The following is a 23191-nucleotide window of genomic DNA, read 5'->3' as shown; positions in this document are numbered from 1 at the left end:
GGCAGAACAGAGGTAGTGACTGGAGAGATACCAGATCCAAAGTACATACTAGCAGTAAAACCACTGGATCCCAAAAGGAGTGGATGCACTAAAATGCATTTCACAGACTAATGGAGAACGAGGTTAACACAGGTCTTGTCGTTTGTTCAGGACAAGCCATTAGTAAATCCTTGAATGACCTGGAAAGAAAATATTTCTTCCTTTCATGCCACAAACCCAATACTTTTCTTTACATGAATCCACTTTAGGTCTTACACAGTCAAGCCAGCATTTTACCATGTAAAATACTACTACTGCTCCCCATTGGCAGAAGAGCTCTATTGCAAGTGCTACCAAAGGCTCCCAGAAAGAAGGGGAGCCCCCACTCACCCTATGACTGCGGAGACAGCTGGAGTCAAGGCACCAGTTTTGAGTTCTCGCACGTTCACCACCTGAGGAACGTTCTTCAGAGTTGATTCAGTCAAGGAGGTGCTTACAGCTTTAAGGAAGGAAAAAAAAAAAGGGGGAGGGGAGGAGAAAAAAACAAAAGAGGTAAAGATGATATAAGGAAAAAAAAAAAGGGGGGGGGAGAGAAAAAAACAAAAGAGGTAAAGATGATCTCCATATTAAACATTTCATTCAATATGGTGCCTATATGTAACTCCCAAAGAAATCCATCCAAGTTTCTAGAAGGTATATGGTGCAACTGGCCCAAAATGTTTGGTACCCCAGCATTCAATAAGGACACCAAACAAGGGGACACCTTTCTATAAAGTTGGTACATTTTTTTGTTGTTTGCTGACCAAATCTAATTACTTTTACCAATCTTTCATTACCTACATGGTAACATCTTAGGTTAACAGACCTTCGTAGTTACATCCCAGCCTCTACCAGAATTCATGTCACTAGTCCACTTTCTGCACTTATGCTCTCCTTGGGCAAATAAAAGAAAATAATTCAATTCCTCTACCAGGAGCTGAACTGTGTCTTTTCTGCACTGACACTGCAAGTACTAAGGACGCACTGAGAAATGTCTAAGACCAAACAAGAAAAGCTTAAATTGGGAAACCTTTCTCCTGTCAACTCAAAACCTTCCCTACAAGCAGATCCAATAGCAGATCCTTAGCTCAATAGTTCACCTTTAACTTTTCAATATTAAAATTCTTCAGATCTTTTAATTGCATAGCTAGTAATGAAGAGTTATTAGTACAGGCCAGTGACAGCCTTTCTCTGCTCTCCAACAGTTTCTTGCACACAGATCAATGGCCATGTCAGGATCTCCTAAGAGGTATCGACATTTCTGCCACTACACAGATGAGAAGGGGACAAAGAAACCCGAGGTGGGAGTTTCTCAGGCATTTTGTACTAGGAGCTTACAGGAAAAAGGAAGACAAAGGAACACTGGATAGCTCAGAGGTGCAACAAATACAGATCTGTGTCTCATTTTGTTTGATGATCTTCTCCTTTGAGAGCACTAAATTCCTGTGAAAGTCACATTCAGCTGCTCAGAGGTCACTTGGGCAATTAGCCATCCTTTTACCTGGGGACTGGTTAGCCATCTGCCTCCGCAGAGCTGCAGCAGCAGCTGCTTGTGGTGCTGGAACAGTGACAGAAGGAGCCGGGGCCCCATGTTTCACAGTCTTTGTTGCAAGCATTGTACTGTCAGCACCTTGTGGTATGATTCTGCTTGAAGATGAAGGCACTAAAAAAACAAAAGAAAAAAAAATATTACAGATTGCTGTATCTCTACAAATCAGGGGGACTTGAAAGCCTTTGCTGAACTAGTTCCTCTAAGTACACAGCTTCCTTCTGACCAGACTGACACACAGGCCTTTTAAACAATCAACACAATCTGTCCCTGGCAGTTTCTGTATATGCCGATGAATTTAGCAAGCAAGTCTCAATAGCTGTCATTTGAATGCATTAGATGACTTTCAGTTTGCTGTTACAGACACTTCTGCTGACACCTTCGTTTTCTCTCCAGCTAGAGAGATTAAAAAAAAACCTCTCTCACACGGAGAGAGGAAAACCGAGTGTATGCAAATATAGTTCTTCCTCTGACTCACCAGGCTCAGAACTCCTAACCTTGGCCAGACCAACCAAATGCAGTAATACTTCAGTTTCCTGGTCTTTGGGCATTATTTTAAGAAATAATGGCATACACTTAAGGCAAATTAAAGGGAAACAGTACTACTATCTGAAAGAAGCAGGCTCTCAGAAAAACACATTCAATGAGATATTTTAGCACTTTCAGCTCAAGTTCATGAGGTCACTCTGCTAATAACCTCTGGAAACTTGGCAGTGTAAATCTGCACACTGCAATCTCATTTCTCCAGGATCTGAAGCACTGACAATGGATACAGTGGTTAAAGATACTGACAAGAACACATGCAAAAGAGGAAAGATGTTGCAAAAACAACTCACGTGAAGAACCCACGGTGAGGGGCTGTTTCCCAAAGGATGGAGACTGACCCATCAACCCAGGCTGGATGGAGGGAGTACGGACCACAGGAGCGTGACGAGGGATTTGGACTGGAGCAGCCTCTTCTTCCTGGTCCACTGCCTGTGAATCGTCATTTTCCAGCGACTGGGATACGGAGGATGTTGAACTGACTTCATCCAAATCTTCATAGTATCTTGTGGACAAGAAGGCAGATCGGGACAAACTTGCTGCAATAGCAGAAACAAAATCTCATGTGTGTTTTAAGTTGAGAGAACCATCCAGCCTAACAGCCAAGAGAGAGACAACAAATCTTAGGATGCTCTTCTACTGCCTTGTTTTAATCCTGCATTGATGGGATTTGACTTCTTAACTGCCAGGAAAGGCAGGCTTCAACAAGATGGTATCTGAAGGACGTTGTTACTGAGAGCAGATGGGGGAACAGGAAATCAGAAGTAGGGGCTGAGGATTGAGAAGCCAAAAACTAACTTCAGCACCAATTCCCACAGCAGGTAAGTCACTCTCCTGGAAAACGTTTCAGGCTTCTACAGTAACTAAGGTTTACCTGGAGCTATAGACCTAATTGGTGGAGTTTTCCTCTTGGCTAGAAAATTCCTCAACTGTGCCTGTTTCACAGGGGATAATTTAGCTGGGAAACAAAAAAGAGAGTTATTAGTCCACAATCAAACTGCAAGTCAAAAAAAGTAATTCACATTTATGATGTGAATGCCGGGAAGAAAGAATAAATTACCAGGTACTTTGGGCAGAGGTTTGGCATGTGATTCCAAGGTAGTTTTCATCAAGGCATTGCGCAGGCTTTCAAGGTCACTGTCAAAACTAGGACAAGGCAGAGCAGTGAAAACCCACGATCAGCAGAAAGAAATCAAGCAAATCAGGAACAAAAGGGTGCCAAAGGAGCTACCAGTACCATTGGCATATCTGGAAGAACAATTGGCTTCTCTAGATACTGTGCTATTTAAACACATACATCTTTAACTAATTTGGAAACTCTAAGACCCATTCACTTCTTCCCCTGAATTCAGACAGACAACCAGCAGGACTTCAGTCTGGAGGCTCTATTATCCTCTTTACTATAAAAAAATGTAACTTTTAGGGTAAATTTCTGATAAGCATTGAACAATGTGTCACCGAATATAACCAAGGAGCTTCTATATTACCTAGGCATATTTTAGTATCATTTTTAGGACATCCTGTCCTCCCATACCACATCTACAAAACATCATTCTTTGGAGGATGCACACTTGCACATTGCTGAGGGCAAGTCAGGAGGAGTGTTAACACCACTTAGGTGTTTCACGTACCTTTGAGCACTGCTGAGAGAAGACGTATCACTGGGAACACTCCACTGAGATGTCTGATTATACAGTCGGAGCTGCTGCAGGCTGTTCACGAGCTGGTTCAGTCTCTTCCTCTGCTGATTGATTATTTCCCGGTTATTAGCCAGGGTGTTAAACAAAGTCTCTCGCTCAGGAACTATCAGACGCCTTAAGACAGCGGATCAAGAGACAGGGATAAGAACCATTCTAGGTATCTGGCCACAAGCAGACATGCACACACAAATACTTCAACTCCATGAGGTCAAACACAGTTTGGTTTGAACACCAAAGCAGTTCAGATCATCTCAAATGCATATTTCTCCTTTGAATACAGTGCAAGTTCATTCATTTAGCTCATTTACTTCAAGATGTTTTATTTATTAGGAAGGTTTCGTTAGCTACCACCAATGAATGCGTTTCTACAAAGCTTATTTCATATTTTTTCTATAAGCACTAGTTACAGTGCCCACAGAGATGCAACAAGCTTGTAATGCATATGAAGCCATATAGTTCGAATCTGTAGCTCCCATTAGGTGTCTTAGTCAAGCTTTATTACTAGATTCCCTTGGAAAAGATCATACTGCTAAATGGAAAAAGGCTTTTGTCTGCTGATTAGAGATTAATACCCAATTCATTAACATGTTCCTCACAGTTGTTCTGTGTTCCAATTTCAGTTACTCACTTCTGCTTTCTCTTCTGTTCCAGGTGCCGATCCCACTCCAAATCCAGGACATCATTCACATCCTGAACAGCAAACTTCACGTACTGGTGCAAGCGTCGAATTTCCTACCACACAAAATGAAGTCAGCTTTTAATTCACTTCAGAAAGCTCACTCCCCGTTGAAGAAGCTGAAGACCCTTTGGGCTCATTCAATCCAAGCCATGTGGCACTTCCCCATATTTCTGCCTGGAAAGTTTTATCAGCACAACAGAACCCAACATAGCGAAAAATCTACTTATCAACCAGTGGGGTACCCACAGGGCTTGGCTTAAGACATTCTATCCCAGCTCTCAAGCAGAAATAATACTTTCCATAATGTTTGCAAAACATTGCCAGGTCTTTGCTGAAAGGGTTTTACAAACATCAGGCATTATACAAAACAAACCTTATTTCAAATCTCATTTCCAGAATATGAGTCATTTGCTCCCATTTTACAACGTTGAAACTGCTAACAATTATAGGTGATCAAAGCTTTGCAGGCCATTCACGCGGCTCTAGGATACCAGCGTTGTTCACAGACTATGATTCATGAGAGAAACTGCTAACAATTATAGGTGATCAAAGCTGTGCAGGCCATTCACGCGGCTCTGGGATACCAGCGTTCACAGACTATGATTCATGAGAACATTCACAAATGCTCACAACTCCCACACTAAGGCAAGGAATTAACTTCATTTTTGTAGGTAGGAAAGGAAAAAAAAAAAGCACAGAGAGAGCGCGAAGTGATTTATCCATGACCACACAGTTGCACAACTGGCACAACTAAGCCAGAGACCTCTGGCTACAAGCCCTGCTCCCTAAACAAAACCAGCATTTGGTCTCATTATTGTCATCCCTCCAGCCTGTCATGGCACGAACAAGTCCTGAACTCCAATCTCATAAAGTGGAAATGGAAACTGCAGTTGGTTTCAGCTCATCTCAACAAAACACTCACTTAAATACAACGATGAAGCACAACAGAGAAGGAAAAATTCCACTGCAACTGGTTTCAAGATACAGTATGAAATTCTGTGACATACCCAACCTGAAACCAAATCTAGTCCTGCTGTGGGGTTAGCACCACACACTGCCAAGCACAGGTTTCCTCTCTCCAGCAGCTATAAGCATTATACAGCAGCAACTCTCTGGACAGCAAATCGATAATGCTGGACACCAGCAAAGCCTCAGGATCAGGATATTTAAATCTTCATTGAAAACTAATACAAAGTTGACTAAGTGAGCTTTTCTCACCCTGGAGAATGGGGATGACAAAGACTGAACAAAATTTAAGAGTCAGACTAGAGCTGTCTGTCTTGTAAACTTTTAGAAAGTTGCCCTGAAAGCTCTCTCCTTACATTCCAATCCACTTCCACTTCTCTCCCGTTGTTATTCTTTCCTTATGATCCTCTCTCTAGGTCAGTGAAACAAGCATTTCAAGATTATCATCTTTCTGAAGTCACAAACATAAGCTTGAAACATCACAGAGACGCAGCGGGCATCAAAGCAGGCATACAATTAAGACTGTGAATCAATCTACAGAATCCAGGTGAAGATTAAGAGATCAGACCTAAAAGAAATTACTTCATGTCAGCTGATTTCTCACAACTGTCTGTGTGCAGTCTCTTGATACCTACTGTAACAAAGATGACATTTAGTTATGTCTTCAGCCTGCTGGTCAAACTTCTTGAGGGGAACTTATCAGTGTATAAAGAGACCAAGTACCATTTGTAGGGCACATTCACTCTATTTTCCTTAGGGTTAAATAGTCCTCTCATCACCAGAGTTGTAGCAGAAAGGGCACTTCACCCCTAATTTCTTTCACGTCTTTGAAAGCCTCTTTATGTACTGCCAGTTATTTTCCTTTGTGCCCCAGCTTTTAGAATATCATTTAGTTTTATGCTCTGCCATCCATGAAATTAACCACACAATTCTGTAAGTCATAATAAATCATCAAATTGTTCCATAAGGCACTTGCTGAAGATAAAAATAATTCCAAGAACTCTTCTACAAAGTGTTGAGAAAAAAAGAAAAAAAATCTTTTAAGTGAAATCCCTGAACAAACACTACAGGCTGAGAAGGAACAGGATGTCAAGAGTCACATTCTAAGCTTAGAATAGACTTGGATCTCAGGTGAACTACTTCCCTTCAGCAGGGGTTTTGAATCATCACTGCAAATGGCAACACCGCAGAGGAGCTTTAGGAGAGGATTTTCAGCATGTCTTGCAAACTCATGGAAAACAAAGCTCATCACACTCTACTAGACTATATTGAAACAGCAAATACGTAGGGCAGAACAAAATTGCTGGGCACTTGCACATGCAAGCCCCAGTTTTGTTTTATTTTATTTAAAACTCTAGATTTGAAGTTGGCTGACATGCTTCATACCTGAAGCTGTGCTTCACTCTTGGGATCCAAAGGTTTCTTATAGAGCAAATGCAAATACCCCGAGCTATGATTCCGTTCATTCTGTTCTCTTGCCTCTTCTACCCCTGCAAATCCCTCCAGCAAGGTTGTCTTCAGAATACTAATATCTCCGTGAAGTGACTGCAAAAAGAAATAGAACAGATGGGAAAAGGTTCAAAGTAATATCTTTTCATTGCCATCTCGAGCACAGGGGCTTCTGCAAGTGTCTGCCTGACAGCACAAATGCAAAACATCACCCCCACGTTAAAGCAGCACAGTCAGATGTTCCATCTACATCAGTTCAGCTTTAGCAGCTTAAGTAGGAACATCAGGCAAGGAAAAGTCATTGCTGAGGAGCTAAACAGTCTGAAGATACTCTGCTCACCTCCGTTGTCTCTTTAATTTCCAAGAGGAAGGTGTGAAGATCATCTGACTCAGTTCGCAACATCTTCATTTCTTCTGGAGTACCTACTTGGAAACAGGCTTTGGAAGTCCTGGCCTTCAGTTCCTCCAACTCCTTTTGAAAATGTGCAATCTACAAAGTCAAGCAGAAGAAAGTGCAGTCACTGAAACATAGCAGGGTCTGGAACAAATGTCAAAGCTCTTGGATTATGTTTCTGCTACACCATAAACAGCTGTCAATTTGCAGCCAAAGCAGGAAATTCTTCTTGAACATTAACAGGAAAGAATACTCAATTTTTCCAGCACAGCGACTGAAATTAAAAATGACTAAACAGGATAGACAAACAGCAGTTACGAACCAGGCTGATTACCTTGGGGAAAAACTCCCTTCTGATTCCTGAACTACTGACACACCCCATCAGAACATAGGTGAATTGAAAATGAGTGTCTGTGTACCTACACAGTTGTCTTACAGCTTCTAAAATGAAGAAAACTGCTTGAAAAAATCTCACCTCCTCTCTGATTCCTGCTATGACAGGGTCTGAATCCTTCCACTGGTGGGCCTGTTTCTCTAAAGCTGGAGCACTGGGGAGTGCTGACTTTCCCTGAAAAACAAATCCAAAAAACAACATTAAGGATATATCCTTAGCATCAAGGATCTTAGAATATCAAAAAAGGCCTGCTGTTAGAAACTCCATTAAGTCACCAGGGAGACAATTGTCATAAGGATAAATACAAGTTCCACAGTAAACTAAGACCAGTATGTGCATGTTTGAAGTAGGATGGTGAACTACGTGGAGATATGTGGCTAAAGCTTTATGAAAGCAAAGAAAATCTGTGTGCTGTTCTGTATTACTACTTGGACTTTAATATCCAGCAAACTTGGTGTCTCTCTTTGTAATACAGAGTCAAGGCATCTCTTGATTGCTTATTAGCTGGGAAAGCTGTGAAACCTCATTTCCCTAACAACAGGAAGAATTAGTTTCTACAACTCTGATGGTGACAACATACATCTAAACACAGCTCTCTAAAGACATGCAAAGAACATAGTTTTAGTCCCACAGATTTGCTACTAATTAATGTCAAAAGCTAGCTAATTCTTTGACCCAAGAACAGTCATTCAATCCAATGTATTCTAAGCAATTCATGGGCCATGTAAAACATTCAGCCTTTAAAGAATCCACTCAAGTTCCCCTTACCTGAGCAGAGCTTGGCTTTGCTGCAGATGGGGAGATTTTGGCTGTCTTCTGTAGTAAAGAAGCTGAAGGCATACTTTGAGCAGGACGTGCCACTGGAATTTAAAAAGAGGAACATTAATTAATGAACTTATACAAAGCTGTCTCTCCTAAAGGTAACAACCATCACTCTCCAATATGTGGCTCTCTTACTCCAGAAAGGCTTCAAGACCCCCAGACACATAATTGCTCAAGAGATAGAATATTACTCTGCTAACAAATGAATGCTATCTAATTTAAAGTTTTTTAACTCTATTCGCTCCAGACGCAAGATAAGGCACTAATTTGTGTGACTGCCCAGAAACATTCATAATTAGAGCTGTATTACAGAGCACTGAAAATGCCAGAGCTTCTGGATCAGCTTAAGAAGCTGAATATATTCGTTTCACATACGGTTCTCTGGGGAACAAAGTGTGCAAATAGGATTGAAACTGAGAAGTTTTTCCAAGTCCATCACATCATTACGGTGTGCAAATCAGAAGGTCGGCTGCATCAGTAAAAACAGCAGGAAAAAGAAGAGGAAAAAGAAGCCAAATGAAGCTCACTATGTTCTAGAACTCTTAGAACATTGTCTATAATGCATTATTCCCAACAATACGCATCAGATTCCTACCTGCGGCAGGCACAGGGGTCGAAGCCTTCAGTGGTGTGGGAGGAGAGGCTGGGAGGGGCATGGACTGGCTCAGAGGACCTCCAGAAGCAGTTTTTGAAGTGGTTGAGAACGAAAACATAGTGGAAGTGCTTTGACCACTGCTGCTAGTGGGGGAAGAAGTGTCTACAGCAGAGAACCTGTAACAGAAAGCAGAACATCTTTCAGCTTCGAACTGGTCCTGGCTGTTTCCCTCCATCAACAGCGAAGCACTAAGTTCTGATGAATTAGCATCCTCTGGGATCAGCAACAACTCAAGCTCCAGACACAAAATTACAAGTGTAGCTTCTGGAGATAGCAGGAAGGAGCCATTCAGGATCATTTCTGAACCTTTACTGTGGAACCACAAAGACTGCCACCATAGAGCCACCCAGTGAGCAAAACCAAACGTCAGCAAAAGTACTACTCTGCTTCAAAACGCACCTCACCATTTTGCACCAAAACACCAACTACAGCAAATCTGAGCTGCCTTTCAGTATCAGCCTCACAGCAAGGCTTAAACAGAAACTCTATGAGAAAATATGAATTTCTATTCATCTGCAAACTTGGCTCCTCAAGGCAGCCAATTTAAATATTGAGCCAATTCACAAGCGTATCATTTGCTTTATACACAAAATATAAAATTTAAAAAGCTGCAAAAGCTACTCTCAGATCCTGGTGTAGTAAAGATTTTTCTAATTAAGAAATAATAATTTGAACCATCAGAAATTTCTTATGATGCATTTACATGAAAATTGCTCTCCATAGAAAGCAGCTCCAATTAACATCGCTCTGTGTTTTAAACCACTCTTTCTAAAAATGGAGAGGAAGTCTCAGGAGCCAGAGGGAAGAGTGGGTCTATGAAATCTGAGAACACTCATCACCCAAATCCATTTTCCGTAGTTCCTAATTAATAGTAGTTTTCTTTCAGTTGGCACAAACAAGTTTTTAAGATTTCAGATCCTGTGTTCAACAAAGAAACTTGTGCTATCACCACCACGCTCACCAGTCACAGACATAAAGGATTTAAAATCCCAGTAGTCCCCCAAGAGCCTTTAACCATGATTTCCATTAAACCGAGGCATGGAATTACCATTTAGTGCCTATGAAGCAAAGGTATGAAAAAACTAGGTCTCTGGCAATTTGGCAAATTATCAGTCTAATTTTTGGCATCGTCCCTTGACTAATATTTTGCGCATGAATGTGATTTGTAGCATGGGAAACACTGAGGGTTTTCATGGCCAAGATGGCTATGTCTTGGATAAAAAGAGGCTTCCTCAGTGCTTTTTTGGGAGCATGGGAAAACGCTGTCAGTGCAAAAAGCCAGAAACCATCTTCAGAACTACCATACACTGCCCATGCCAGGAGCATTTTAACAAGTATCCAGCCACTGCATTAACTACTGTATCTATTTACTTCTCATTGAGGTTCACTTTGACTGAAGAAGCTGCAGAGGCAAAAGATGACTTCTGTGCAACAGGCGTTGTGGAGAGCGGTGGCCCAGGTGAGCTCTCTGCAGCTGGTTTAAAGTTCATGGATGCAAATGAAAATGAGGTGGTAGTAGCTGTAGTGGTGCCTACAGAAGGAGCAGGAGTCACCGATGCCTTAGAAGAAGCAGAGGAGAAAGAGAACGTTGCTGCTGCAGTCAGACTGGGAGCCAGGGACTGCTTGGAGGCATCAGTGGTGAAGGGGTAAGGTGGTGGATCACTGCCCGTGGAGCCAGGCATCTTCACAGCTGAAGGCATGAAGGAAAAAGCAGCTGCTCCACTCCCTGCAGGAGGCTGACTTGAGGCAGGCGCAGCAGCAGCAGCAACACCTGGTCCCGTGTCAGGCTTTGAAGAAGTTGGAGGAGTGGTTGGAGTTGTGGCAGAACTTCCTGCAGAAAGACAAAATGGGGAAGGAAGAGACTCATTTGGCTGCATTGACTTGCAGAAGGTACTGCAAGGCCAAATGCTATTTGATGGGCACCATCTCACCCACTGGACAGACAGTTCGGTGAGGAAGAGAGATGGCAGAGCCAGGCTTCCAGTCCCCAAACCCAGTAAGTGATACAGAAGCTGCACAAAGTCCAAGCCATGATCAATACTACTAGGCTAGATTAATGTTGCCTGGAATTCCCTGGGAAAAGGCTTCACCTTTCTCCATTGATTTTCATGAGGTTCCTGCCACCTCAAATAAAACAGGCTGCCAGCAAACAAGTCAGCTGGTGCTGCAGAGGGGCAGGCTGCCAAACAGAAGCATTCTGTTTGGGAAAGGAGAAGCAAATTTGGGGCCAGGGAAGAAAATGGTGGGTTTCTAAATATTATTGATGCATGAAGAGAAGCAAAAAGATCATTTTACCTGCCTACCCCAGGAAAAGAAACTGCCTACTTCACACCTCATATAGCAACACATCTGTATCTCAGATAAAACTAGTACTCTTCACCCGCTAACAGCCTTTCCACATTGCTGCAGAAAGCTATTGTTTAAATAAGCTTTTGCTGCAGCCAAACACCTTAGTTCATGTCATGGCCTCGTGTGGCAAAACATATGGAGGAAAATCATCACCTCTCTGCAGCAGTTCCAGTCATACACCCCAAATCTGGGCAAAGGGCCTTCTAAAATTGCTTTGGCCCCGTTCCCCAAAGTGTGATTGCACAGTAGAGTCCAAGTGCAGTTTGCAAAGTGCTTGAGATCCTGCATAACAAACAGGACTAGATAATTTCACACTGATGCATACAAGACAGAGAACAGTCCTGGGAGCAAACACTCAAGAACTGCTTCCTATTATCATTATAAAGAAAAAAAATAATATTATTTTCTGTGGCCACATACATGTGTGAATACCAAACTCGCAGATGAAGATGAAAAAGATCCACAAACACATACAGATTCACAGATTCGACAGAGTTGGAAGAGACCTCTAGAGATCATCTAGTCCAACTCCCCTGCTAAGCAGGATTGCATGTTTTTCCTGAATCCACTGGAGTACTTACCTGCTGATTTTGGGACTCTCTCCCCTCCTAACGGCAACGGCTCTGGGGTGACGATAAGTGATCTGACCCCTGGGTTTTGGTTGATCATGTAGAACGGGCAGAGCACACCATCCGTAGAGAGCAAGATCAGAACTGGAGCTGGAGCAAGGGTCTTCTCATCACCTGTCAGAGACCACATACATCAGTCCTGCAGCCAACGCCTCCTGCTCTGTTCCTGCTGGCACTGGCACCTTCATGGGACTTGCTGAGCACAATATTTCTTACATTTTCCCCCCTTCTTGCTTTCATTGGCATCTATGTTCCCTTGCTTATCCATGAATGCCCAATTCTCTTTTTCCTTCTTTATTGCTTCCTACATTTTCCCCCCTTCTTGCTTTCATTGGCAAGTATGTTCCCTTGTTTATCCATGAATGCCCAATTCTCTTTTTTCCTCCTTTACTGGTTCCCCTGATTTTGGGACTCTCTCCCCTCCTAACGGCAACGGCTCTGGGGTGACGATAAGTGATCTGACCCCCGGGTTTTGGTTGATCATGTAGAACGGGCAGAGCACACCATCCGTAGAGAGCAAGATCAGAACTGGAGCTGGAGCAAGGGTCTTCTCATCACCTGTCAGAGACCACATACATCAGTCCTGCAGCCAACGCCTCCTGCTCTGTTCCTGCTGGCACTGGCACCTTCATGGGACTTGCTGAGCACAATATTTCTTACATTTTCCCCCCTTCTTGCTTTCATTGGCATCTATGTTCCCTTGCTTATCCATGAATGCCCAATTCTCTTTTTCCTTCTTTATTGCTTCCTATTTCTGACTTCATGTTTCATAAATTCATAGATGAAGGGTTATTTTGACAATCAAATGTCAACTCCTGAATGACAAAGCCCAACTTTCACCCGTGAATTCCTCTGCCAGGCTTTTTCATATTTTGAAGCAGTCCTTATTCTTTACCTATAAACTGCTCCCTCCTTCAATCCTCTGCCTTTCAGCAATCCCCACATTCCACTGGGTCCTGTCACATCATTAACATTCATACACATACAGTACGAAAGAGAGTGGCTAGATAGGAAGCTTTTTAACTTTAAAGAAAGCCAACATCAAACAAACATCCTGATGATCTGAACTTCTGATATAAAATACTTGAGTTTTGTGCAATTGCAGCTTTGGGCCTAGAGTCTGCTTCAGTTCAAATATTCTCAGCAGAGTTAAAGGCCTCAAACCACTCCCTATATTTCTAAAAAAAAAAAATAAATTCTATAATGGTTTAACCGTGCTTAATTAAATTTTAAAAAATCTGGAACAAATCTAGGATGTGGGAAAAATCTGCTATAATCATGGTGCTTTGTTTCTCAGGCAGTGCAGTTGATGGTCATGTTTGGTTCCTCAGGAAAAGCACGTTAGTAAGGGCAGCTTCCACATGGGAACAAGCTCCAGGACAAATGCAGTTTTTCTGCCACCCAAATTTGCTGTGAACTGCAAAGCAAATTAATGTGCAGCCAAAACCAAGCTGATTGCCTTCTGTGTGAACACAATGTGTTAGCGAAAAGCTTCTCCAAAAATTTTTCTAAAAACTCTAAGGCAGCACAACCTGGTCTTAAAAAAAAAGCAGTCCTGACAGCTTCCTTAATCCAATAACTGTACAGATTAAGAGAGAAAATGCTTCAAATTCAATTTTACATTCAAGTACGAAGTTTGACCTCAATTCCCTTCTGTAGGTTTTTATTCAGGTAAAGTTCTCAGTTAATCGGCACCCTCCTGTGCTCTTCAGTAACCCTGGACTGCAGTACCTTCCACTCTGCCTGAAGGCATCTCTATTTCAATCTGTCTCTGGGTTTCAAGGGAGAGTTTTCAGAATTCACTAAGGTACAACACAATAGCTCAGATGTATCTTCAGCTTCTTCCTCTGACAAGGTGCTTTGAACAGCCTTCAGGCAGCGCAGAAAGTACAGCAATAATGTAACTGGCTGGATGTAGAGCACAGCAGGGTTCAGTCAGTACAGACCCTGTGCTTTAATGCAGAATTAAAACCTACGCATTCACCTCAATGATCTTTGCTTTTTCCGGCTTTGAAACTAACCCACTTTTCCTTTAGATCAGTGCAAATGTACTTCATACACAACAGTTCTGCAAAACGACATAAGCTACAAGAATAAAGAGAACCTCACAGGCAGCCTGAAATCCCCGGTGTTAGAACAGGACTCCTTTAAACTCACTGCTATCCTGGCTCTGTGAAACACAGACATAACTCAGGTGCTTTGTTTGCTGTGTCTGTGTAGTATCCCTGGCTGCTGAAAGCTTTGAGGAAGAACTGTATTTAACACTTTCCCATTTGAATCCTTATACAGAAGTAAGCCCATGCGTGCTGTGGGCTTGGTATAACAAGGCAGGACAGATTCCCTGTGTCAGTGTCCCTTTCAGAATGATCTAGAACCCTGAGAACCAGGCTGCCCCTCCAAAACTATCCCATACATTGCTATTATTGGACTATTCCACAAGACAGACTAACAAAACTTACTGATAGGGATGGGCATGTTACTGGTGTAGTCCACAGCAACGCCAACAGGCAGAGTGTCATCGCTTTTATCTGTCACAGGAAGTTCTGCCCTGCTGGAATCCTCCAAAACCCACAATTCCCAGTTCTGCAAAAAGTAAGATCATTATTTTTACTACTGCTTTGCTGTGATCGGTCTCCTTCAGAACTCTAGCCTACTACAGTTGAAAGATAAGACTACAAAAAAGCTAGAGAGCATCCTCTTAAATTTAACAGATTAACAAATACCAGAAGTATCAGGGTTCTTCACAGGTTTGTGTGTGAATTCTCACACATCACTGCATGTCAAAGTTAAGGACAGATAGTTTTAATGTTTAACTTCAACTGATAACCTCATTTATTATAGTGAGCTTGACCAAATTTTGAGACAGCCAAGTGAATCGTGAAAAATGTGGCACTTGGTTCACAACATACGGTGTTTCTGGTTATCCTTTCTCTTTTGTGTCACTCGGATCTCTTGTTCATCTAAGAATTATGTTTATCTTAAGATTCTGCATAACTCAGATGTAAAAAGAGAGGGGTTTGGTTTTATTTTGGGATGTTTTTTTAAAATATACCATCTCGTTGTACTCCAGGCCTTATATTGGTCATGCTTGTTTATATTTTCGAGAAAGAGACACATATGCACAAATGCAACAGGAACAAAAACATTACCTGATCCCCTTGCCTGGCAAGAATGCTGACTTCTGTGGAAGCTGCTGAAGCTGCCAGAACTAGATCCCTGTAAACATGGACACAAACAGGTTAAAACCAACATGACAATTCACAGCAAGGTCCCCAGCTCCACAATTCATTATCATTTATACAAACTGGTAACTAGGAATACAGTTATAACAATATCAAACTGACTTTTCCACTTAAGAGGAGAGAAACACGACTTGCCACATCACTGCAGAACCTTTTCTGATTTAAAACTAGTCACCAGGGGCTGAAACGCTTTGCCAACCAGTGATCTGACAGCCGCTGTATCATCAGAAGTAATGATGGTCCAAGTTAGGTACTTAGAAAGTCAGGAGCAGCTTCTTCACACAGATACACAATTAAGTGAGACAAAAGGCCATGCCTTACCACACCTATGACTTAGAATCTCAAGGGAAATTGTTATGACAGATTTTAAACAGTAAATTTAAAATAAACAGTAAAATTTAAAATGTCTCACCAGACAGATGAGTACGTTGGCATGGAGATATATCATGCAGGAGAAATCAGCTGTACTTATGCAAAGCATTTTCAAAATGACAATTTCATTTGTCTCACATTCAGGTATTTTTTAGTTTACAAAAAGGAGGAACACAACACACAGAGAGCATTGATCACTCAGACATGAATAACAAGAGAAAGACTTTGCCATGATTCCTGCCACTTACCATTCCTCAACATAGTTGAGGAAGTAATGATGCTGTCTCTCCGTGCAGCTCCCATAGCAAGGCTCTATGAAGTTCACAAACTTCTCTGGTCGCTTCTCTTCCTTTTTCTGTAAGGCCAACATTGCTAATTTACCTCCCAATGCAGAAATCTGACTACATCAGGGTACAGCAACAATTGCCACATACTTCAAGAGAGAAGAGGCAACACGAGACTACTCAAAAAATAAAGAACAAAGCAAACAAACCAAAACCCTCCTCCAAAAGATAAAGGGACAAGAAAGAGGGTACCAGGGAGTTTAGATATTGCAATCCCCCTAGCAATAAATAACCTGATACAAAAAAGAGCTGCCATTAGGCCTAAAAGCCTCCCTAACATAAACAAAGAAAAATATATCAGGACTCTACATCAAGTAAGGTTTTCTTTCCAAGTGTTCACTTCAGAGGCTGATGGTCTTCACACCATACTTTGATCTTGGCAGAGAACAGGTTACTCATCAGTTTTCAAGCTGATACAGCTTCCTCCGCTCAGTCTTCCCCAACCCCAAAACTATGATTTTCAGTAGTACCAAACTCGAATTTCACATGATGTCTAAGTGAATAAGAAAAGCAACTTGCCATTGTAATAAACTAGTCAAAAATAAGCAACAAACACTTCTGTCATCGTGACTTGCTGGCACTTACAGGCAATATGGCTATGACCACTTCTGGAGGTGTTTCCAGCGTCCCATCAGCTGCTGCATATACAATAGTAAAGACATATGTGCCAATCCACAGCACATCCAAAACTGAAAGAGAAGGGAACAAATACCTCAGCCAGAAACACTTCAGAATGATACTTCCTTGTATCTTGATTTTAACGTGCACAAGCAAATAAGGAACCACTAACTTCTAAACTACCAAGATAAAGAATTTCAATTATCTGAAATAGTATCTGTCTGCAGAACAGCAGCGTTATTAGGGGGAAAAGTATTTGATCCTGGAATTTTCAAACACAAACCAAATGATTTGGTGTGATTTGCATGATGATACCACAGGCAAAACAACGCCAGTGTTTCCAAACATGGATGACGCTCTGGCATATCCAAATGTAAGTTTAGAAAAGCAGAAGCGCTTCTTCTTTGACATTTCATTGAAGAGCCAAAATGATGAGATGAAACTCACGCAGAATACCAGAATGATGTTTATACCCAGAAATCTTCATGCTGAAGGGACACTACTTGTAACAGTACTGTCTATCGCATTGGTGAGCAAAAAATAGATTTTAAAATTCATATTTAAAATATTCTAGAAATAGACAAGGACTCCAGCTGACTATTAATTTTTCTACACAACCCAGAGGTAAAGTATGCAACTATTTTTTTCCAAATAATTAAAAATCACACTGTAGTTATGTAACCAGTGTAGTATAGAGCTGCTATAACTAAAAACAACATGAGAAGGAATGAGGAAAGACATTTTACAAGAGCAAACAAGTTAAAAAGAAATAGAAAGATGTACCTTTAACCGGATTGTCAGTCTCATAATAAAAGGGAGGACAAGGGATTACTTTCTTCTCCTGCAGACTCTGCAAATAAAACTACTCTTAAATACAAAGAAAAAGACACCAAACAAAGCCAACTGCAAGCTTTACAGAAAGCCCGGAGAAGTGGTTTAAGCAACTCACCCACCCTTTAATATTCATCATGTACCACTCTGAAATCATATTTAAGTAGCAGGTGCAAACCCTAAACTAAACCCAGCATTGGTCTAAGACACTTTAGTATTACTGAAGCACTTGGCACCACTTGACCAAATTCTGTAGTTTGTGATGCAGAGATAATAAAGCATAATGCAAACCAGCAAACAGACACAAGGCCTTACTAGCAACAATACTTACGGGCAGATACTGCACCACGGTGCCATTTTGCCTCCCTACTGCCAGTTGCTTTCCCTTCGGGCTCCAACATACTAAGCAAAAAAGAGAATTTCATTAGTGCTATGGAACTGGAGAATTACAAGGCCCCACAAAAGCAGGACTAATAAATTTAAAACCCCATTTTTCCCCTGCAAAGAAACATGAATCTCAACTAAACAAACAGGGAGTCATCCAGTCACAGACAAAGCAAGATTGAAGATAAAAACCAACAGAAGATAAAAACCAACAAGTCACAGACAAAGCAAGATTGAAGATAAAAACCAACAGATGATGACTCTTATCGCAACTCACCCACCCTTTAATATTCATCATGTACCACTCTGAAATCATATTTAAGTAGCAGGTGCAAACCCTAAACTAAACCCAGCATTGGTCTAAGACACTTTAGTATTACTGAAGCACTTGGCACCACTTGACCAAATTCTGTAGGTTGTGATGCAGAGATAATAAAGCATAATGCAAACCAGCAAACAGACACAAGGCCTTACTAGCAACAATACTTACGGGCAGATACTGCACCACGGTGCCATTTTGCCTCCCTACTGCCAGTTGCTTTCCCTTCGGGCTCCAACATACTAAGCAAAAAAGAGAATTTCATTAGTGCTATGGAACTGGAGAATTACAAGGCCCCACAAAAGCAGGACTAATAAATTTAAAACCCCATTTTTCCCCTGCAAAGAAACATGAATCTCAACTAAACAAACAGGGAGTCATCCAGTCACAGACAAAGCAAGATTGAAGATAAAAACCAACAGAAGATAAAAACCAACAGACATAGAATCGTCTAGGTTGGAAGAGACCCTTGGGATCATCGAGTCCAACCATCTACCCTACTCTACAAAGTCCTCCCCTACACCATGTCCCTATGACTCTTATTGTGAGGCTGCTACTCACCAGATGTGACAGCGACAGAGGAAGGCAGTGTGGCATACACTTTCACAGAGTCTGTGACCTGCAGGACAGAGATGCTGCCATCGGAGAGGCAGATGGCCACCATGGTGGGACTAGTGGGGTTCCACTTCAGGTCATTGACCGTTGCTGCGCTGCCCGAGTCCTTGGCCAGTTTGTGATAAGCAAATGCACGTTTCTGCTGTTTTGCCTTTTAGGAAAGACAAATACATCAGACAGTTGAAGCTGAGCACAAACCCAAGTTCTCCCAAAGTCATAACCCAAAGCTGTTTTGACCTTCCTATAAATGACTGATAAAAATAAGCAGATTTTGAGTTTACTGAACAAATCCTTGCAAGACACCTCCCACAGAGAGACACACAATCCCACCCAAGGTATGCCTCTCCTCCAGCTGTAACTTGAAAAAGAAATTTAAAAGAACACTTTGCATATGCTTTACCTGATTTAAAAGTGTGCGGACGTCATAAAAGCCAATGAAGGAACCGATCTCACTGGACATCATACAGACGGACAGTGTGAGATTATCACAGCTCAGAGCCAGGTGTTGCACAGGAAACTTCATGGGGACTGAAGTACTCTGAACATTCTCCACTTAAAACACAAAAGGAAATGAAGGGGACAAATTTAAATAGTGAGAACTGTTCTTTTAAAACAATACCGTTAGAACGAGTTCATGCAAAAATCACTAGTCCTATGAACAGCAGCTGTCAAAGCTGACACAGAAAAAGTGAGTGACTGCAAACTCCTTCATCTCTATCAACACAGTCTCAAGAGTTGCCAGATTCCTAAGAAAATTTCACTTTCAGTCCTCAGTAACCTAGAGGAAAAATAAGTGGTCAGATTTTTGGTTTTATTTATGCATGCACATGAATACCTCAGGTACAGTTTGTAAGGACAATGGGAGAAGGAAAACCATTTTGCACTTTGATGGTGGAATAGTGACTGCCTTCTCTCTTGCAGGACAGTCACTTAGAGTGGGTAACTCAGTGCAAGAACCCTGTTCCTCCGCTCACACACGTCCCTGACACAAGCACAGGTCCACAGCTCAAAGACTGGCTACCAAGACAGTGTGTAGCTGCAAGGAGAGGAGTAGGAAAAATCACCCTCACTGTATGGCAGTGGACACAGGTGACAAAACCGGAATGATGCTTGAAAAGAAGCTAGCACAGAGCATCCTGGTGACTTGTTCCCAACTCCATTTCAGCTAAAGGTACAGCAAATATTGTCCCTGCCTTCTCACATAAGAAAACGTGGTAATTTCAAATGCTCAAAAGAGCATAACAAGGACTCTGTCAGAAGCCAAGACCTCCATGTCATAAAAACCCATATAAAGCTGTCTCTGCAAAGACCACGAGACACAAGTGTGCCTTACCGATTTTATTGGGATCTTCTCCCGGCTGGTTTTGCATGAGAAGATTTCTGGTGTGGAAGATCTGCAGGCTGGTTCCTCCACCAGCAAAGACGAGCCCGTATTTGTTAGAGACCGCAAGGAGATTGGAGCGCTCTTTGGGAAGATCCTCTGGAGCATCAAAGATGCGGACCTTCTTCAGTGCTCTGAACTGAAAGTCCTGTTGTAAGAGAGTTGGGAAGTAGCTGTACATACACTGGCAAAGAGGAATAGTTTACTTCTGTTTCTCTAAGATGGTAAGTTGAAAAGCCTTTCCACAAGAGCTGCAAAACACCTGCCAAGGCAGAGTCCACACCCACCCTGTCACTGGCCATCCCATCACATTTTCTGTCTCATCTCAGAAAGACTGAGATCAAACCACATTTTTTCCATCGGCTGAGTCTCTCCTCTGCCCAGTGCCCATGGTTATAAAACCTGTAGGAGCTGAATGTGTCCAGAACATCTGACCTTCTCAGAAACATGCCAAATTAGTCAACAGATACAGAAAAAGAAAGAAAGAAAAGGGAATAAGGCAGAGATACAACATGATTGAACAAAACTTGTAGCCACAAAGCTGCAAAGCATACATCTGCTTAGATGCATCTTTCTTTGCTGTTGTAATTTATGACAAACAGAACAGATATGGTTATTCCTGCCACCCAGCCCCAGTAATTACTATATATAATCAGACGGGGTTTTTGGCCTTTGTTTCTCTCATAATTTACATCGTCCTTTTGTAAAGGGAGGAAGAGAAAAACAGTGTGAGAGATAAAAACTGCAAAAAACACAAACTGAATTAAGAAACAGCAGTTGCACTGTTGCCATGCAAAACCTGAGGTTCCCCTTAGGAATGAGTCTCTCTTCCCAAGGTGCAAATTACTGAACAGAACACTGGATCTAATGCCAGAAACTCAAACGAGGCACCTCAGTTTTATTTCCAAATAATTGCCAAAGCACTGAGTAAGTACATTCCTGCAACCTGAGGAGGCTGCAGGAACTCAGAAACTTCTGCAAAACAAACAGCCCAACTCCCTTGGTCTTGACAGTGCCTTCACAGAAAAGCAGCTGCACAAAGACCCAGATGGGCTTCAGGAATCTGTCCCTCCACGTCCCTGCTTATACAGCCTCACAATAACACTCAGGGAGACACAGCAATGGGCTAGGCTGGCACCACACAGCGAGACTACAGTTTACACCATCCAACAGGAGACAACCACACATGTTGTTCCCAAAAGCAGGAGGCTCCCAGCACAAGGCATACTGACAGGAGCCCCAAAAATAAGGTTCCTCCAACTCTCACATTCTGCCGCTCTTCCCCCAGGCGTTACCAACACTGCTGTCCATCGCAGGCCATCCCAGCCTCTCCCTCTTCCACTCCACAGGCTTGTACCAGACTGCTGAAAAGCCTACAGGTGCTTCAGAAGCCCTACAAGGATGCCTCAAAAGGCCCCTGCCATGACCCGAGGCCACACCACCACCCCACACCTACCTGTCAGCCCCACAGACCCAGGCCAAGTTCCCCCCATAGCCTACCACCCCCCACAGCCCAGGCTAAGCCCTCCCCAAGCCCCATTCCCCTCACGGCCCGAGTCGAGCCCCCACCACGGCCTGCCGCCCTCCTCAAGGCCCAAACCAACACCCCCGGCCCGTGCTAAACAGCCTGTCAACTCCCCCACCGCCCGAGGCCGCCACCCACCACCGCGGGCTGGCCCCTCACAGTCCGCCCGCTCTCCCCTCGCCCCTCACCTTCATCTCCCGCTCCGGGATCACGTACATATCGTCCCCCATGGTGGCGCCGGCAGCCCCGAGGCCCGCGGTCCCCGCCGCCCTGCGCACAGCCGGGAAACCCCCGCGCGCCCGCCAGTGCGCTCACTTCCGCTTCCGGCGGGGGCCGCTCTAGCCCCAGCTCTCGGTGCTCCGCGGCGGCCTGAGTCCTCCAGCGGGCAAGGCGGAGGGCCCGGGGCTGAGGGATAAACGGCGAGGCTGCATCCCACGGCGAGGCTGAGCCACCGGCTGTGTTTAATAAAGCCTTTGTTTTTTTTTCCTGACCCGGCTGTGTTTAATAAACCCTGATGTTTTTTTTCCTGGCCCGGCTGCGGTGGGTGCTGCAGGCCTCACTCTCTCCAGCCTGGTGGGGCTCTCCCCGGAGACCCTGAGGGGACAGACCCCGCTGGGGGTGAGCCGTGGCTGCCGGCAAGCAAGTTCTCCCAGCTGTGGGATGGTGGGGGCTGGCGGGCCCCGCTCCAACCCTGTCCATCAGCCCCTGGTAAGGCCCTTCGGTGCTGTCTCCACAGAGACCCAGAGATCCAGTGTCACTGCAGCTCCAAGGAAACCCCAGCCCCTCAGCACTCGGTCTGGTGCTCAGGGCCACCAGTTACTTGTGGCTGAGCTGAAACAAGGATGTTCTGTGAGCAGGGACAGCCTTACTGTACTCCAGGGCCGTGCAAAAGCAGCGTGTGGTTTCTCAGTCCCAGCAGGACCTGGGTTTCATAGAATCATAGGATTGCCTGGGTTGGAAGGGCCCTTTAAGATCATCTAGTCCAATCATCAGCCTAACTCTGATGAAAAACCGTCATTAAACCATGTCACTGAGCACTATGTCAAAACGTCTTCTGAATACCTCCAGGGATGGTGCCTCAACCACTTCCCTGGGCAGCCCATTCCAAGGCTTAATAACTCTTTCAGTGTAAAAATTTTTCCTAATATCCAATCTGAACCTCCCTTGGTGCAACTTGAGGCCATCTCCTCTTGTCCTATTGCCTGTTACCTGGGAAAAGAGACTGACCCCTGCCCTTCTGCAACTCCTTTCAACTATCTCCTTTCAGGTAGCTGTAGAGAGCAATAATGTCTCCCCTCAGCGTCCTTTTCTCTAGGCTGAGCAATCCCAGTCCCCTCAGCCTCTCCTCCTCTTCCCCTGTTCCCTCCTGCCTCAAATTCAGGGGTTCAGCCCCCCCTGAGAGTGCCAGCACAG

At 43.3% G+C, this 23191-nt stretch overlaps 1 protein-coding gene across 3 annotated transcripts in view; it reads right to left on the bottom strand.

Moving 5' to 3' along the window:
* NUP214 (nucleoporin 214kDa) overlaps positions 1–22085 on the bottom strand; it is a 47098-nt gene extending 25013 nt beyond the window's left edge. The window contains exons 1-24 of one of the 3 annotated variants that reach the window (XM_014943014.1): positions 21967–22085; positions 20206–20401; positions 19273–19424; positions 18819–19023; positions 18429–18499; positions 17507–17573; positions 16691–16794; positions 16010–16116; positions 15297–15363; positions 14607–14730; positions 12548–12705; positions 10541–11004; positions 9110–9285; positions 8461–8552; positions 7774–7866; positions 7245–7394; positions 6842–7000; positions 4439–4542; positions 3742–3924; positions 3171–3256; positions 2985–3068; positions 2404–2649; positions 1520–1681; positions 370–478 (exon numbers count right to left, since the gene is read on the bottom strand). In XM_014943014.1, coding sequence (XP_014798500.1) covers positions 370–478; positions 1520–1681; positions 2404–2649; positions 2985–3068; positions 3171–3256; positions 3742–3924; positions 4439–4542; positions 6842–7000; positions 7245–7394; positions 7774–7866; positions 8461–8552; positions 9110–9285; positions 10541–11004; positions 12548–12705; positions 14607–14730; positions 15297–15363; positions 16010–16116; positions 16691–16794; positions 17507–17573; positions 18429–18499; positions 18819–19023; positions 19273–19424; positions 20206–20401; positions 21967–22008 — 3401 coding nt within the window. In that variant the 5' untranslated portion in view covers positions 22009–22085. Of the gene's footprint in view, positions 1–369; positions 479–1519; positions 1682–2403; positions 2650–2984; positions 3069–3170; positions 3257–3741; positions 3925–4438; positions 4543–6841; positions 7001–7244; positions 7395–7773; positions 7867–8460; positions 8553–9109; positions 9286–10540; positions 11005–12547; positions 12706–14606; positions 14731–15296; positions 15364–16009; positions 16117–16690; positions 16795–17506; positions 17574–17885; positions 17957–18428; positions 18500–18818; positions 19024–19272; positions 19425–20205; positions 20402–21966 lie in introns of all 3 variants that reach the window. The other 2 variants (XM_014943015.1, XM_014943016.1) reach the window with 2 other exon arrangements.
* Positions 22086–23191: the final 1106 nt, after the last annotated feature.

Source organism: Calidris pugnax, unplaced genomic scaffold (assembly GCF_001431845.1).
Source record: "Calidris pugnax isolate Ruff unplaced genomic scaffold, ASM143184v1 scaffold102, whole genome shotgun sequence".
NCBI lineage: Eukaryota > Metazoa > Chordata > Aves > Charadriiformes > Scolopacidae > Calidris > Calidris pugnax.
The sequence above is the reverse complement of the archived record's forward strand: the minus strand, read 5'-3'. Positions and strand labels throughout refer to the sequence as shown.